At 52.7% G+C, this 17448-nt stretch overlaps 1 protein-coding gene across 1 annotated transcript; it reads right to left on the bottom strand.

Annotated features, from left to right (window-relative positions):
• Window positions 1–4523: 4523 nt before the first annotated feature.
• Window positions 4524–16517, bottom strand: NOL6 (nucleolar protein 6). Its single transcript, XM_037151638.2, has 26 exons — window positions 16252–16517; window positions 15221–15427; window positions 15022–15138; window positions 13290–13469; window positions 12783–12951; window positions 12413–12547; window positions 12166–12329; window positions 11964–12084; window positions 11703–11761; window positions 11518–11619; window positions 11209–11324; window positions 10854–11031; window positions 10574–10696; window positions 10251–10399; window positions 10034–10109; window positions 9657–9797; window positions 9395–9512; window positions 9162–9316; window positions 8897–9060; window positions 8350–8502; window positions 8028–8125; window positions 7160–7284; window positions 6950–7039; window positions 6348–6542; window positions 6138–6239; window positions 4524–5965 (listed from the first exon to the last, which is right to left on the bottom strand). Exons 1-26 carry the CDS (start codon window positions 16303–16305, stop codon window positions 5816–5818), a joined length of 3441 nt encoding a protein of 1146 aa, XP_037007533.2. The 5' UTR covers window positions 16306–16517; the 3' UTR covers window positions 4524–5815.
• Window positions 16518–17448: the final 931 nt, after the last annotated feature.

Below are 17448 nucleotides of genomic sequence, written 5' to 3'. Positions count from 1 at the left end.
GAGCCACACTTCCTCACATGGGAATAGCTGTGTGCATTCTTGACTGCATGTGTGTATATATCCAGGGAGATGCGTGTGTACCTGTGGGCAGCCGCACGTGTATGTGTGCATCCCTGAGGGCCTGAGTGTGCCTGTGTGTGTTCTTATCTGGGACTGGCTGTGGATCTGTGTCCCGTGTTTATAAAAGCCAGAGATAGAAGATGGAGATAGAAGTTAAGGAGTCTGGAGACACACTGGAAGAGGGGTGTTAGTGACGTGAAGCTGACATAGACCAGGCTGTCCTTACAAACAGGCGTAGGGTGTCTAGAGGGCTCTGGTTCACACCTCGGGATCAGATTCCTGGGAGCCTTGAAGCCTCTGGGCTTTCTGATTTCCCATCTCCCTCCTGGCTCTCAGAAAAGCTCCTGGAACCAGGATGGGATTGCTTCAGAGGATGAGGAGTCAGGACCAGAGGTTAAGAAAAAAGGAAAGATCACAGGCTTCATATGGGGAACCATATTATTTGCCTGGTCTCTGAAATCAGGAAGGGTATGGAGCATCCTTTGGGCTGAGGCAATCAGAGGGCGTCCTGGAGGAGGAAACATTTGACTGGGGATTTTGTGGAGCGTCTTGCAGGTGAGAGACTGTTGGACCAAACCCTGGAAAGAATGGGTGCTGACCTGATATTGATGAGAGCAGCCACAGTGAGGCCAGGGAGGGACACAAGTAGCACAGGAAGGATTTTGGGTTCTATATTAAGGGCCTGGACCTTACTGGGAGTGGGGGGGGTGTTTGGGCAGAGATATTTAAGCGGTGCTTCTTCAAGCCCCAAGGGCTCAGAGGAAGCTCTCACGGGGTCTGCTACAGCTGGAGATGGCGGGAGGGAAGCCCAGGAGGCTGAGCCTTGTCCCCAGCTCTCCTCCAACCAGAGCATCTTCTTAGCGATTTGATAACAAGGTAACAATTCATAAATGTTTCACTGCTAAGAACAGTGGCTTACAGGAGACCTGAGGGTTTTAAGCAGAGGCCTGACGTGGTCTCTGTTTGCATTTGGTAGGATTCCTCCAGATGCCGCGTGAAGGATGGGTTAGAAGGGAAGACACTGAGGCCAGAAAGCCTGGAAGGAAGCCACAGTGGAGAGAGAGAGGCCAGACGCAGGGCGATGGCTGCAGGGAGGGAGGAAGGTTAGGATTTGGGGTTTTGTAGGCAGACTGGGCAGGGTAGGTAGGCAAGAAGCTGAAATTGGAGGTGGGCAGAATGGAAAGGAACCTGAAGCTGAGGCGAGGCCCAGAAACAGTGCTCTCGGGAAGCCTGTGGTGTGAAGGGCTCGGGGGTGGGGAGGCAGGCGGGGGGGAGGACTCTGCGTCTGGTGCTCCAGAAAGGTGTGGGGTGTGCGTGAGCCCCAGCACCCTCTCCCATCGGCCCAGCCCAGCCCAGGTGCTAATTACAGGGCAGCCACTGGCCGCCTGCCCTAGGGGAGAGGATTCACAGGAGAAGGATCCAGAGGAGAGGACAGGCTGCAGTAGGAGATTCTGCAGTCAAACTTCCGGAATGACTTCCTGAGGGCCTCCAGATCTGGGGTCAGTGGGAACTGGGCTCCAGCGAAACCCCACTGATTGGAAGATAAAGATGAGGGTATTGTGAAGGGAGATTGGGAAAAGCCAGGACGTCCTGTCTGACTATTTTTTTCACCCAAACCGTTGGTCATCAAGTGGAACAGGGGTTGGATCTCTACGTTCTTTTACTACCTCAAATAAGGGCCCAACCTGGGCATCGTTCATCTTTAGGAGACCTCATCCCTGTCCTGTGGAGGCTTTCAGTCCAGGAGAATAGAGAAGAGTCGGGTTCTTCTTTTGAGGAGCTCCCAACCCCAGGCAAACAGAGGAGATTCAGGCTTGAACTGAGGTGGAACGGAGTGCTCATGCTCCCACCCCTACCCTTATACTTGACCCTACTTCTCTGGGTCTTGCTGATAACAGCTTCATTCAACTGCCCTGGGCAGAGGGAGTGGGGCAAAGCTGGCAGGCAGCCCAGAACAGGGGAGAGGGCCCGGCTTTTCACTCCTCCCAGCCCCATTGTCCAGGCTTCTCTAGTCCTTTACTCTTCCCCACCCCAGGCCTTGGCTCCATGAACACCCAAGTTCAGCAGCGAGGCCTGGAGCCAGGACACCTAGATTCTCTGTAGCTCCACTCCCTACTCCCTGTGTGTTTGTGGACAAGTTCATACACCTCTCTGGGCCCCATGCAAACCAGAAAACTTATCCTCCCCTTTCGCCTTCCAGTAACTGAAGTGGGAGGGGAAGTGTCTGCCTCTGGGTTTTGAACATGCTGGTCCCCCTTAGTTCCCCGGGGCAATCTAAGATGCTCCTTCTCTTCCTTCTCTTCCTCCACAGTAGGGGGAGGGGCAGGCTGGCCTTGTCTGAGAAGGGCAGGGGTGATTCACGTGCCCCTCCCCTTTATGGCTCACCTGGATTAATTTCTGACTCACAAAGCAACTGGATGTTGGAGGGGTTACGTATATATTTATGGGGGGGTGGGGGTGGTGGAACAAGCCCAAATCTGACAGTGGGTCAGGAACCAAGCAGCCCTCAGGACTTCGTTGAATGTCACCTACTGCAGGGACCCCTAGGGTTTGGGGTCTTGCTCTTTTTCTCCAAGGTAAGGAGCTGGGCAGAGAAAGAAAGGGTCTTTAGCTAAAAGGATTCTGGTTTAGAGAAGGTTATTAGATCACATGGATGGAAGGGAGAGCCCTTTGAGAATTCACTAAATGCAACTACACACCGAAGCTTAGTTCCGACAGAACTGGGAAAATGGAAGGCCCAAGAGTGGGAAGTCTTTATTTAAAGCCATTTAAAGCTGCAGAAAGAAAACCAGAATTCCTGCCTCCTACCTGAGAGCTTTTTCTTCTGACTTGCTCTTCAAAAATAGAGCAGATTTCTCCTTTTACGGCAACCAAGAGCTGGAGACAAAACCCTGCACACACAGACTAGTGCACACAGATGTGTGTATGCCCCCCACACACATACACAGCAGACAAATCGTGCTCCTAGTCCATCCACATCTACCTGCAAATGTAAATGCAGGGACCCAGAGGCGGACACACCCGTGGGGATGTCTAGTCTGTATCACCCTGCACAACTTGCTCATACTGGAGCTCCTTCTGGGCTTCTCTCCTTCCCTTCCCCTGAAATTCTAGCTCCTCACGCCCCCATCTCCTTCCCGAAAGTCACCTTAGACCACACCAGCCTCTTCAACTACTTCCCAGAGAACATCTGAGGGAAACAGGTTAAGAGCACAATGTGAGGGATTGAAATTGGAGCCTGGGCTTCCTGCTCTCCCCCACCCCACCCCACCCTACTCCCTAAGCTGAAGCAGGGAGTAGAAAAAAGAATGTAGTGCAGCTCCTGGGGTTTCCAAGTCCTCCACTCCCTTCCACTGCCAGCAGGGGCACCTGAGAGAGCCATCCTCATACCTGTTTTAAAGGTGGGGAGGCTGAGCCCAGCAGGGGAAAAGTGACTTGCCCAGGACGACATGGGGAAGTAGCAAGGCCAGGGCTTATTTCCGGCGTGAGATTAGTGTCTGTACTTCTTTTTTTTAAATATATTTTATTGGTTATTACAGTTGTCCCATTTCACCTCCCCTTCCCTCCCCTCCACCCTGCACCCCCTCCCACCCACATCCCCTCCCCCTTTTGCTCATATCCATGTGTCACAAGTTCTTTAGCATCTGCATTTCCCACACTATTCTTAGTGTCTGTACTTCCTGAAGCCACCTGCTACACAGCCTTGCCTTGGGGTAGATTTCGTCCCCTGCTTTCACTGGGATATCCAATGCTGGGTTCTTGAAAGGGCCAGAAGCTACAGGCCTGAAGCATCCGCAGAAAATAAAGGTGGGCTGCTGATTTCTGGAGTTCATAAATGAACAGCACAGGGGGAGATGGAGACCCCCATTTACAAAGCCAATCAATGGGTTCGCTATGTTACTTTCAACCATAGGCCCAGCTGTCTCATGACAAGGGCAGGCAGGGACTGGCACCGGTTCACAAAGACTAACAGAATTGGGATGAAATTGGAGGCTAGAGTTCCCGTAAGTGGCTTATTGAGGATGAAGCCTCAGAGCCAAGCACCAAAGGCCCTCTGCACAGGGGCCCCTGCCCGCCACTGAACCTGTTCCCTCATTCAGAAAACTAGCCTAGTTAAAAGTATGTGCTTCATAGGATCAGATTCTCATAAATAAGATCTGCAAAAGGACTCGGCAGTTTTGGGGCACTCAATAAACATCACTTTTCGTGCTCTCTCAGGCTGTATTACCGCCCCACCCATTCTACGCAGAGATCACAAACCGATTCTCCTTTTCTTGGTCTCTCGGTGGCCTTCCCGCCTTCCGGCTGCTCGGGTGAGGCGCCCCTTCTGCACACACCCCTGCAGTGTGGCACACGGTGCTGGATGCCACAGATTTTATGTTCTAACATGTTTCCTGCCCCCAAAGCGCTGCCACAGAGGAGACAAGTTAAAACCCTGTGAAAAAGGGAGGCAAGCCAAGAAATGGGGAAAATAAATGATTTAATTTTAAACCAGAATTTAAGACAACAGCAGAGTTCATGATGTGGTTCAGGACTGCAGAGCAAACTGAACAGAGTATCTGCTCTACTATTTCTGAGGAGGGAAAGAGCCTCTCAGACTGGGGGAGTGAGACGGGCTTAAAGAGAAGGCCCTTAAAAATTATTTTTTAAGAGTGGGAAGGGAGGGAGAAAGGAAAGAAAGATCAGTGTGCCGGCGTTGCCTACTGCACACCCCCAGCTGGGGACCTGGCCCGCAACCCAGGCATGTGCCCTGACTGGGAATCGAACTGGTGACCCTTTGGTTCACAGGCCGGCACTCAGTCCACTGAGTCACAGTAGCCAGGGCAAGAGAAGGCACTTTTGATCCGAGTCAAGAAAAACAGAAGGATTAGGGGAGACAGAGAAGGGAGACAGGAAGCAGCATCCGCCTCCCCTGGAACACCCGAGCTCCCGGAGCAGGGCTTGGTCTAGCTGGCTCCCGCACCCCCGCTGCAGCACACCGAGAGTGACCAGTGACGTGGGTGGGCTGACTCACAGAAGCGGAGGGAGTCAGACACTGAGAGGCCAGGAAAGCACTCTGTGCTTCAACATCTCTTCTGGACTGGGGAGCCACCCCCTCCCCTGTCCCTTCACCCACTTAGCCTCTTCCTGTCCTCTGTGCTTTTCCATGTTCCTGTCCTGGAAAGCAGCAGAACCAACACAGGAGGGCATTACACGCCTTCGATGCAACCTACCAGCTCCCCTCCACTGCTCAAGTGCTGGTACTGTGACCCTCAGGAAGCGCCACACCTCTTCTGAGACCCATTTAAAGATGGACAACGCACTGAGGGACAGACAGACATATCCTGACAATGAAAAGGGGACAGAGCCCCTGCCCTGGGCACATGCCCTCCTCTCCAGGCTTCTGGAAGCGGCCTAGGAAGAAAAAAAAAAAGAAAGAAAGAAAGAAAGAAAAAAGAAGGAACCCAGGCCAGAGCTGACATGTAGCTTGATCTCCTGGGTTTGTTCAGTTGCCTCTGAGCTGGCTCCCTCTCATCTTCTGGGAGTTCAGCCAGGTCCAGGGGACTCCACAGGACATCATGGCTCCTGCCCCAATGCTGGGGCATTAGACAGAAAACTGGGGCAGGACTTCTGCTGTGGAGGATTCAGTATTCAGGCCAGCAAGCTCTCCATTGGAGGGTCCATATGCAGTGAGGGTGGAGGTCCCACTGCTGACACCTTGCTCCAGAGGTGCAAGTCCTGCTGTCCATCTACAGCTTGTTCCCGAGACCGGAGATCATACACTCCACTTCTCAGTTTGGGCCTCCACAGCCCGTACCAGGCCTTCGCCCAGGATGGCAAAGTCCTCCAGGATTGCTTCTACATTGGGCACCATCACCAGCTCCCCACCTTGAGATACCACCATGCGCCCCTTTGCGTTGGAGACCTAGGGGAATCAGAGAAATGAAGTGTCACAAAGGTACACCCAGAGACACTAAGGCACACACACTTCACACCTGACACAAGGTCACTCATGGAGCAGGCCACACACAGACATGCATGCCTACATGGAGCCGCATGTACACTCAACAACGGATGGCTGTCACCAGCCAACACACCTTAAAGGGGTGGGGCTGGAAGCTGGTGGGCTTCCAGAGGACACCAATCACCTCTCCACCATGCTGGTCATAGAAGAAAAGGGCTAGGTCCCCAAAGGCCTCCTAGGAAAAGGCAGGATAGAGACAAGATTACAGGACAGAGTCACCTCCAGGGCCCCAGCTCCACTTGGAAGTCCCCTCCCTAGGGTCAGTCAGTCCTTTAGGACCTACTCTGAGCTGTGCCAGGTAGAGCTGAGGAGGATCAAAGCCCAGCACGGGCATCAGGGACGATGGCCCTGGCTCACTGAGCCGGCCACGGCAAAAGGAGGCAGCTGGCGAGTCCACAGCCTGGCGGTGCCGGGGAATGTGACGGGGAGACAGGTGGATCAGCACGTCATACATGTCCAAGGGTGGCCGGAACACTGTCTGAGGGAGGACAGGGAGGGTCAACAGTGCCCACGTAGAGTAGGGAGCTGACCACAAACCCCTCTACAGGCCCACCTTGATTCCTCCCTTTCCCTTTGTGTGTCCACCCATTCTGGCCCTGAATGCTCATTTGAAGGCAGAAACACCAAGACCCAGCTGGTGCTAGCCTGGGTCCAGCACGAAGGAGCACAGGCCAGAAGCGGGAGGCCTGGATGCAGCGGAGGCCCTGGTTCTCCTCCAGACTCTGCCACCACTGCCAGCCACCCTGGGCAGCCTCAACGCCTTCCCTGGACTGTCTCCCATGTAAGGGAGTGGGCATCCTCTGAGGGCTCCCAGGGTTAGAAAGTTCCCTGGTTCAAAGGTCCAATCCCCAGAGCCCCTGCAGGCGGTCTTGGTCCATGGCTTACCCTGATATCTCCAGGCCCCTGGGGGTCCAGTAGCTGCTTCTCTAGGATAGGCAGGGCCTTGGCTGCCAGGACCACGAGCTGCTGTAGGATCTGGGGGCACATGTTTATCAGATAAGTCTGACCTGACCACAGGTCTCTCTTAGCTCAGGCTAGGCCTGCTTTTTCTTGAGGGAGAAAACCACACATTTGGGAGCAGAGATGGGATTGAACCTGGGGTGAGGGTCCATCCTGTGTCCATATAGAGCTTTTGCGATCCTGAGGAGTAACAATGACCATGACGGGGAGTTGTGTCCGGGCTGCCAGGAAGCCACTGCGGATCTCTACCTGCTCCTCCGCTGCGGACAAGAAGGAAGCAGGAACCCTGGCTCAGCTTGCCCCTCTCCCCAAGATACCTTCTACTGCCCCAGGTCCTCTGACTATACACCCTGCAGCTATCCATTACAAGGGTTTTCCAACACCCTTCCCCCAAGCGACAAAAGCAATGAAAGGGACACCAACTTTGCCTCAACTCAGAAGGGCGTTAAAACTCCCAGCCTCAGTCCAGAGGCACAATTTTCCACTGCCTGGGAACCATCTGGTTTTGGCCCTGTACAAGCTGAGGCCTGCCCCTGGCCCCTTCCCACCCTATGCTCCCACACACCTGGGGAATTAGAAAGCTGACACCTTCCTCTCTGCTAAGACCAGGAGCTCCTCATATTACAACCAGAAAACATCATTCCTACCCCACCCTCAAAATGTCTATTCTCATCTAGACCCTTCTGTGCTCATCATGAGACTTCTCACCTGGTGTTCAGAGTGCCCCTTCCCTTCTCCTCTCCACTTCACAGCCCTCCAGGTAGCCTGCTTACCACCCCCAGTCCATTGTTTCTGGTCAACATGTGGGCAAACCACATCTCTACAGTCTCAGAGTCTCCTAAAGACTTGATTTGGGCCTCTCCCTTCTACTAATTCTCCACCCAAGGAAGTAAGGGTCAGGTGTAGCTATCAGGGATGGGGAAGGCACAGAGAAAACCTAACAGAGTCACAGGGAAAACCCCTGCCTGCCATACTCTGCAGTCCACCAAGTCCTACCACTTACCAGTGAGCTCACTGTTGAGGTTGACAATAAGGGGGTTGTTCTTCCAATCAAAAGTTGATACCAGGAAAAGGAACCGAAGGAAGCCCACCTGGGGAGAGCTGAGGGAAGGAGTGAGCAAGGTGGAGTCCAGCCGCATATCCCTAGGCTTCTTGAACAATCTACAAAGTCTAAACCCCTTGGCCTGGACTGGGGGTGTATCTTAGAACCCTTTCTGTCACTTGCTTCAGCCACCCTCTCCCACTTGGACTGCAGGTACAGCAAGAACGGTGAAAGCTGGCCCCAGGCAGAACTTCCTGGATGGGAAAAAGGTGGAGGCAATCACCTGGGAGGAGTGAAGGGCTCAGGGTGCAGGAAAAGGGCAGCGGCCAACAGGTCCAGGCTCTCATCAGTAAACTCGGCACCCAGAAGCTGGGCGCGCACCCATCGCTTGGCTAGCCGAGCCACACCTGAGAAGGCCGGGTGCTGCTGTTGGAGTCTGGGGGGGGGGGGGAGAAGAGGACGTAGCAATGAGACTCGGTCATTCGGGGCTCAAGAACAGTTTCAGCCCTAGTGCCACTATTTTATTCAAACTTTGTCCAACTTTGAGCTCTGCACTAACATTACATGTATCAACTCACATTTTCCTAACTAATGACCTAAGAGGCTGGTCCTAGCATTATTCCCATTTTACAGATAAGAAAAATAGGTCCAGTGGAGAATCCTGCCCAAAGGGACTTAACCAGTGAAATGGCAAGGCCAAAATTCTAAAACTTGCCTCACACCAGAACTCATACCCCTATTATACCATCTGTATTATACAGGGGGCCAGGAGGACCACACGGGGGCAGAAAAGGGTCTATAGACAGAAGAGCCTATGGAGGTGGCCATACCCATGCAGGGCACTGGTGAGCAGGGGCAACTGTTTTGTGTCCTTCTCAAGGCGGAGGGAGGCAGGCGTGTCCCTCAGTGAGATCATTCCCTCAGGACTCCGCGTCTCCTTCAGGATCTGAGGCTCCCGTTGGTAGGCCACACGAATCCGGAACACAAACCCATCCTGTAGGAAGAGGATACGGGATGGATGTACATGACAGAGTGGGGAACCCAGACACTGCCCTGGCCCCACCCAGGGGTATCCCTGCCCTGCACCAGCCTAACCTTGAGGACGTCAGTGTGTGTGGCTGTGGCCCGGCACTGCAGCCCATGCTGTTGCATCAGCAGCTCTGCCAGGCGCAGCTGGAAGGCAGCTCGAACCCGCTGTATGGCCTCAGCATCCTGTGGCCACTGACCACTGCCCTCCAGGTGACATACCACTGAGAAGAGTGAGAGGTCTCAGACTGCGGCTTGGGGTGGGAACAGTCCCTCTCATTCCCTCTCAAGAGCCCCCTCACCGGTCATGGGCTCCACATAGGCTGGACAGGGCTTGTCAGGCCGAGGCAACAGCGAGGCCCGCTCTCGAAGGCGCTCATGAAAAGAGTAGGCTGGCCAGACTGGCGTTGGTGGGAACACCTACGGAATAGAGAGAGCTGAAGAAGGGGCCTGGCATTGGGAAGGGGTGCAGGAGTTGGAAGGGAGAATAGCTGGGGGGGAAGGGGGGGAAGCAGAAATGGGGATCACCAAGCAGAAAGGGATCCTTGCCCTCCTACAGCTCACCTCAGTGTAGCGCAGCACTGGGTGAGCTCCTTGCACAGCAGATACAGTCAATGGGAGCCCTTCCAGCCCCCACAGCAAGCGGCTGAGCTCATCGTAGCAACGCACTGCAGCTGCCAGGGCCTCCTCACCTGTGCTGAAGGTCTTTGAGAGAGAAACCAGTCAGGAGGCCGGGACCCTGCAGAACCCCACCAAGTGTCATCACCAGGGAATCTGCAATGGGTAGGGCTGCTGCGGTGCCAGCGCCCCCTCTTCTGGACATTCCAGGAAGTGCAGCCTGGCTAAGTTGGGGCTTTCTCATCCCCAACCAATTAATTCAGCCACAGGCCGCTCCACAATCCTTAGCCTTGACTGTAGCCCCCAAACCAGGGTCTCCTTACCTCTTTCAGGCCCTGGATCAGTGCATCCAGTTGGCCCCCCATATAATGGACGCAGGTATCTGGGATGTCAGCATGGCTGGAAGCGAAGCACAGACGCAGTGTACACATTGGGGGTTAGGAGTTAGCTGCTGGATGTGAAACGCTCACCCCAAAGGCCTGAGCCAGACCCTCCTGAAAGGCTCCCAGCCCATGCTGGCATTCAGGCACTAATACTCACAGTGCCAAGAGGTGGGTGACCACCTGTTGGGGAATAAGACGCTTCTGGGACATAGACACTGCCTCCCAGACCACAGCTTCCCGAATGGCTCCATCTTGGAAACGCCGAAGCTCGGAGCGAGGCCCCCAAAACCGGCGGAAGTCAGCGGCCTGAGGAGAAGAAGGGGGTGACTGGAGCGGTCAACAGAGAAAGGCTCTGTCACAAATCTCTCTGATGGGCCTCAGTCCAGAAGGTGTGAGAACAATCCACCCCACTCCTTCCAATGCACATGCTGGGCTTCCCCAGACAGGGCCAAATCCCCCTCAGACCCCAGAGCTCCTCACCTCGGGCTGGTCGGCCTCTGGACCCAGCTCAAGAACACTGGTCAGCCCCTCAGGTCGGAGGAGCAATCCCAGCGTCAGGGTCCCAGAGTCTCTGTGCTTCGGTGGATCCTGGCTGACGTCCCACTGCAGAGTGCAGAGAGGCTGAGCTTAACCCAAAGTCCTCCAGCTTAATCTGGAAGCCCGCTTTCTAATTAGATAGATGGTGAGTCTTTTGAACGTCCTGGGACCCTGAATCCAAACCCCTTTTGACCAACAAACTCTCTAAACCACTCCATCTCACCTCTGAGACTGGGGGCCGAGAGTGGGCCAGCAGCTGCAGCCGGGACCTCAGGCCCTGCTCCAGGAGGGTGGTTAGTGGACCCAAAGCAGCTGAGACATAGTCCCCACCATGGTCCTGCAGCTCTGGCCATAGCTTCAGCCGGTGACATGCTGCCTGCAGGCGACTCAGTGGACAGAGACTGGGGGTGGGGAATGAAGGGACAGACGGAGTATCAGGTACTGCTGGCCTCAAGTGTTAGCTCCACCCATCCCCCCACAACGAGGGAAATATGAGCACCTGCCTGAGAACCTTTGCCCCTCACAGCAGCCCTAGGGAAACAGGACCAGCTGACATACTCTATTACCCCTAAACTTACTGCAGGACGTGGTCAAAAGCCCGGATCATGGGTTTGGGAGTCATCAACAGCAGCTGGAATCCGTCATCAGCTTTGCTGTCCAGCAACACCATAGAGAGCCTTGCCTCGTACTGCACCTAAAGCCATAGGGACTCAGATGTGGGACTGCCACCAATGTACCCCTCCCCTCATTGACCTGAGGGCTCAGACCAAGAGTCATGCCTCACTTAAGCTCTCTGGAGAGGAGTTTCTGAGGTTCTGGTGCTGCCAGAAGACAGGGAGGCTGGCATGGGACATCTGGGAAACCTAGGAGTGGGAAACCATTGGTACCTGGTGATAAGTGGAGGCAGTGACATCAGCACAAAGGTTGAGACGGCCTGAGGAGTCCAGGAAGACAACAGCGAAGGCCTGGTGGAAGTCAGCCAGGGCCGGCTTGGAGGGGTAGAGAGAAGCCAGTCAGGGTTGGGGCCTCACCTCCAGGTCTCCTTGCCCAGACTCAGCCCTGTCCCACTCACCAAGGAGGGATCTGAGCTGAAACATAAACTGATCCCGTTGACTGTCAGATCTGTGGTGGCTGAAGTGAACCAGAGAAGATGGGTATCAGAAAGTATTCCCCTCTCTGGGGACCCAGACTAATGACACCCTCCAACTGCAACTGTCTCTGGGACTTAGCTGGCTCCTCTGCCTGATGGCAAGAAACCAAATTATCTCTGATAACGTGAGAGGATTCCCAGGATGAGTGGAATCCTTGGCCTTTTCGAGTCTAGCCATCTCACCCAGAAACTGCAGGACACTTCGCAGGACTTGGTAGCCGCTCATGGTGGTATGGATCTTGCGTGTGGACACGAGGAAGGCAACCAGCATGGAGACAAGGAATCCACTAAACCCTCCCAGGCCCTGAGAAATGGAGAGAGAGGCCCAAGCTCAGAGCCAGCCCACCACTCAGCGAGAAGGGAAGTCGGGCCTTTCCCAACTCACCTTATCCAGTTCTCGCTGCCGTAGCCAGACCTTCAGCAGCGCCACACCATCCTTCAACCCTGAGGCTGAGCCCAACACAGTGGATAGCAACTGCATGTGGGATTCAAGGGCTATGTCCTGTAGAATCCATGTGTTATAGTGGGGGGTGGGAGGCTCTGGACTGCCTGTGGGAGGAAAGGAAAGCCTTAAGAAAAGTTCCCATGATACCCCACCTTCCAGCTCCACCTTGACACCACTGTCCGCTCACCATCCCCTGCAGGACTCTGCCCTCGATACCAGGCAGAGCGCACATTGTTCTTGGAGGGCAGCAGGCGGCACGGACGGAAGAAGTCAGATGGAGGGCACGGATGGAGACGTACAGTGACCAAGTGTTCATCCTTCCCTGGGAGGGGACAGAGGGTGCTGAAACCCTGCAGCCACTGGAGCCAGGGGCCCTTGCCTCAGCCCTTACCTACTTGAGGGCCCCACATTTGGGGCCCCACTTCAGAATCGGAGGCCCCTATACTTTCCTCCTCAAATGTGAGGCCCAAACCTCTCGCCTTGGACTTAAGGGCCCTGTGCCTCCCCCACTGGATCTGTCACCCCACACTGTGCCCTCAGCTGAGTGTTTCTCCCACCATGAGGCCGCAGCAGCAACAGTGGTTTCAGGTGGCAGCCATTGGTATATGAGAAGCGAACGCTGCCAAAAAGGGGGTCTTGGGCCAGGTGGTGAGCCAAGTGGGCCAAGTAGAGGGCACGTTTGCGGAAGTAGCGCTGGTTCAGTCCATCCTTGTCCTGTAGGATCTCCTGGAGAGGGTCAGGAAAAGAGAGAAATAGCCAGGCACTTAAGTACTTACTGCTGGAGAGCTTGGAAGCCCAGATGAAGCCAAAGGATTCTCTGCTGGCCAGAGTGCCTGAGTCAGGGCTAGCAACACCACACTCAGTTCACAAAGGTTTAAAGGGGCAGCAACTGGCCCCAGGGCTTATCTAAGTAGCCCTCTAAAGATGATTGCAGTGGTATATTCTTTTGATTTAAAATTCAGATTTTAATCCACTGACAAGTGGCAGGTGGGAAAAGAAAGGACCCTGGGATTTGTAGGTGGTACAGCAGCAGGCCTCTCCATCCCCTGAACTCTGGGCCTCACCCTAGGCATGGTCAGCGCTATATCCACATTGATGTCCGGCCGGATGCAGGTGCCCAGAAGGTAGCTGCCTACAACAGTGATCTGGGCAGGGGGCAGGAAGCGGAAATAGCCCTTCACAGTATACGGCACTTGGTGGAGAGGGACTTGAACCCCAGCTGGGAGCCAGGCCTGGTCAGTCAGCTGTGGAAACAGAGACATATTGATCTAATTGCCTCCTGAACATGTCTCCTGGATGTCTAGTACACTGCTCAAATACAAGGTCAACGTATTGGAAAACAAACGTCTGATCACCTTATAAACACTTCTTCGCTATTAAGGCGACTCCACACTAGTTACTCAAGCCAAAAACATTTAAATCACCTTACTCGTCTATTAAGGACTCCATTTCGCTTTCAGAAGGTATCGAGATGTGACCACTTTTCTACTTCTCTACCCTAGTCCGAGCCGCCACCATCTCACTGCGTAAGAAGCTCCTGCGTAGTTTCCCTGATTTCACCTTTGCTCCAATCTGCTCTACTTTCCACACAACAACCCGAATGAACTTTTAACTTTTTTAAAGTGTTCTTATTTATTTACTCTTAGAGAGAGGGGAAGGGAGAGAGGAAGAGAGGGAGAGAAACATCAATCAGTTGCTGCACACCCCCAACTGGGGGCCTGGCCCGAAACCTAGGCATGTGCTCTAACTGAGAATTGAACTGGGGACCTTTCGGTTCACAGGCTGATGCTTAATTCACCGAGCCAGGGCCCGAGTGAACTTTTTAAAACTGAAGTTAGATCACATCACTGGTCTACAAACCCCACCCCCTACAGTAGTCCCCCATTTCATCCAGAGCAACAGCCTAAATTTTGTTTCAGCACACAAGGCCCTGCATGAAATGCCCTGTCCTCCATTATCTTTCTGAACTCATCTCCTTCTACCTTTCCCTCATTCATCCCAAGGAACACATCAGACATACTTCTGCCCTTGAGCCTTTGCATTGGCTGTTTCTCCTTCCAGGAAAGGAAGGAGAAAACAGGAAGGAAGAAAAGCTTCTCTTCCCTTAGATATGTATATGGCTAACTCACTTTTCAATCTTTACACAAATGTCATTTAAATAAGGCCTACCTCTACCATCCTATTTAAAATTGCAAATTGCCCTGGCCAGGTAGCTCAGTTGGTTACAGAGCTGACCTGATACACCAAGGTTACAAGTTCAATCCCTGGTCAGGGCATATATATGAAACAGCCAGTGAATGCCTAAATAAGTGGGACAACAAATCACTGTTTCTTTCTCTCTCTCCCTTCCCCTCTCTTTTTAAAATCAGTCAATAAAATATATATGCGTATATACATATATATATATATAAAATTGTAAACCACTCTCATCCTGATAGTCCCATAATCCCCTTACCTTGTCCTGCTTTTCCCTTTTCCATCATGCTTACTACCTTCTAGCACTGCCATACAGTTTGCTTATCACAATTATGATCCGTTGTCCATACCTCAACACTAGAACATAGACTGCTTTGTTCACTGAGGTAGCCTAAGAACACAACTAACTACTGCAAGGCACATACAGGTTTGCTAAATGAATGAACATGTAGTTGACCACACACCCAGCTGAGCCTCCTGGCTGTGAGAATAAGCTCTTTAGCACCCTAACCCTTCCAGAGAATAGCAAGGCCCCTGTTTTAGATGCTCCTACTAAGGACCTCTTCTGGGCTTTCCAGTTCCCTGTACCACAAGTTTTACCTCCGTTTCAGGGGTTGAGGGCACTCTCATGATCCGCTGGTTGACATCCCGCAGGAAAGCATCAATCCGCTCCTTCTTCTTTTCTGACAGCCTCACTTCCTTCAGTAGCTCCTCTATCTGTAAGAAGGGGTGGGGGAGAGTCCTTCAGCCTTGGGATCTCATGTCTGCCCCTTTAACCTAAGCCTCAGTCACACAGTACCTGTAAACGAAGCAAGCTGGAATGGAACAGGCTCTCAGTCTCCCTAAGGCGATTCAGCTCCTCACTGGTAGGTTCCTTGTACAGTTCTGCCCGGCTAAGCTTCACCGGCTGCAGGAGGCCATCCACTGAAGACCCAGCCACTGTATGCTTCTTTGAGGATTCCTTCTTCCCCTCCTTGACTGTGCCTTCCAGAGCTGGCTCCATCATCTGTCGCCAGAGAGAAGAAATAGCCATGTGAGGTCAGAGATGGTTAGCATTCACTGCCTGTGCCACCATGATAGGATGTGGGGGCAAGATTTACGTGCTTCTGGTCCCTCTTTTGAATGGAAATTGAACTGTGTAAAATCCAAACAATCACTACTTAGGAGAACATTACTGAGTCTAGACTGAAAACTCCTTGAATTGAGGGCGCCATGTGTACCTGACGGCACTAGCATGGAGCACTGTTTGGAGTTGGCAGGGGCAGTAACTGACTGGGCCCTCCCTAAGCAATGTGTGAGAGCTCCTCGTATTTCCAGGTACCACGCACCTTCCAGGGTGCTTCCACTTCTGGAAATGCCATTTCCACTCTTGCTCTATTCAAATCCTGCCAGGTCCCACCTTCCCTAGCAAGCCCTGACAATTGACTGTATACATTAATGCTCGATTAGTGATGGAAAGTTTCAATCTACTGGCTCCAGAGAACAAACTCAGTATGTCATCCAATCCTCACAATAATCCTGGAAGAAAGAGGAAACTTGAAGCAAGTCCCGTGAGCTCGAGGTTCCACAGTTGATATAGCTACACCGTGAGCAGATTTCAAATCCTGGTCTGCGAAATCCCAAATCTTCTCCACTACAACCCTGGACCCCGCCCCCATCCACAGACACACTACCGGGAGATCCTTACTGGACACGCCATCACGTGGCCGTAAGCATAAGGGCGAATGGACCCTCCAGAGGCTACCGCCCTCGTGCTCCATGCTGGCAAGCGCTCAGGCTTTGCTACCTCTGACACGCTCAGCATCTCTTCCTCCCAGATGGCTCACCCACCTCCGGATCCCCAGTAGCTCCGCAGAGCTGTGCTCCGGCAGGCGCTGGCCCCATCCTTCCAGGTCGCCTCGCTCCCGCACTTCGGGTTTAAAGCCGGCAACAGCACATCTTCCCACCGCGACAGAACTGCCGAAGGCACTCGTAGAAGCTGAAACCCCCAGCACACCTTCTCCACCCTCTGAAACTTGGGCTGCAGTAACCTCAAAAGATCTTGTTAAGGAAGCCCCAAAGCATGCTATCAGGCCTCGTGCCTCAGATTCCGCCCCACTCCAAAGTCATTGGGCTAGTACGCCAACAAGTTGCACGCCATTGGTTTCTGTCACTCTCCCGGACCGCCCATTATAGGGGAGGAGCCAAGCAGGGTTTAAGTTACGGTCTCTTTGCGACACAAGACCGGAACTTGCCGGTAGCCTGGCGATCTTTTCCCTTTTTCACTTCCTCCGCTTGGGTCAAAAGGGCCAGGGGCGGAGCTAATTTAGGCCCTCCCTGAAGGATGTTTGTGGGCACCAGTGGTTCGTCTCATTCTCTTCCACGGCAATAACCAGTCTTGTTAGTTCACGCTCCAAAGTGTATCTTGAATGTATTCATGCTTCGCTCTCTTTACTGTCAGTTTTAGTCCAAGTTACATCATTCTGTCCCTAGATTATTGTAATAGTTTTTCTCCAGTTTATTATTAAATTTTAAAAATCTACTTAAATATTGCAATAGTAATGCAATTAATGACCATATAATCATAGTCCACTTATAAAATTCAGGAAATTTAATCTTGATTGGATACTATTATACAAAGTCAATATTCAAATTTTGTTAATATCCTTTGCATAGTTCTATTTTATTCCCTGATGAAAGATCATGCATTAATGTAGTCATATGTTTTATCTTCTCTCAATCTGGAATATTTCCTGACCTTTTCCTTTTGGTCTATTATGACAACCTTTTAAAGAATATAGAACATCCCTGGCTGGTGTAGCTCAGTGGATTGAGCTTGGGCCTGTGAACCAAAGGACGGCAGTTTGATTCCCAGTCAGGGCACACGCCTGGGTTGCAAGCCAGGTCCCAGTGGGGGACACATCAGAGGCAACCATACATTGATATTTCTCTCCCTCTCTCCTTCCCTTCCCCTTGAAAGATAAATAAGATATTTTTTTAAAAGGAGTATAGAACAGTTTCATTTAATAGCTTTCCCTTTAAATTTTT

This window comes from Artibeus jamaicensis, unplaced genomic scaffold (genome assembly GCF_021234435.1).
Source record: "Artibeus jamaicensis isolate MK-2021 breed Jamaican fruit bat unplaced genomic scaffold, CSHL_Jam_final scaffold_1964, whole genome shotgun sequence".
NCBI classification, from domain to species: Eukaryota; Metazoa; Chordata; class Mammalia; order Chiroptera; family Phyllostomidae; genus Artibeus; species Artibeus jamaicensis.
Note: the sequence above shows the minus strand (reverse complement) of the source record. Positions and strands in the feature narration are given on the sequence as shown.

What these genes read in the sequence shown, in the direction of transcription:
- NOL6 (XM_037151638.2), bottom strand. Translation starts at nt 16,305, where the DNA reads ATGGGGCCAGCGCCTGCCGGAGCACAGCTCTGCGGAGCTACTGGGGAT. An exon ending in CCTCAACCCCTGAAACGGAG is followed by an intron (nt 13,470 to 15,021) that starts GTAAAACTTGTG and finishes CTGTTTCCACAG; the next exon opens with CTGACTGACCAGGCCTGGCT. An exon ending in CAGAGGCCGACCAGCCCGAG is followed by an intron (nt 10,400 to 10,573) that starts GTGAGGAGCTCT and finishes TCTTCTCCTCAG; the next exon opens with GCCGCTGACTTCCGCCGGTT.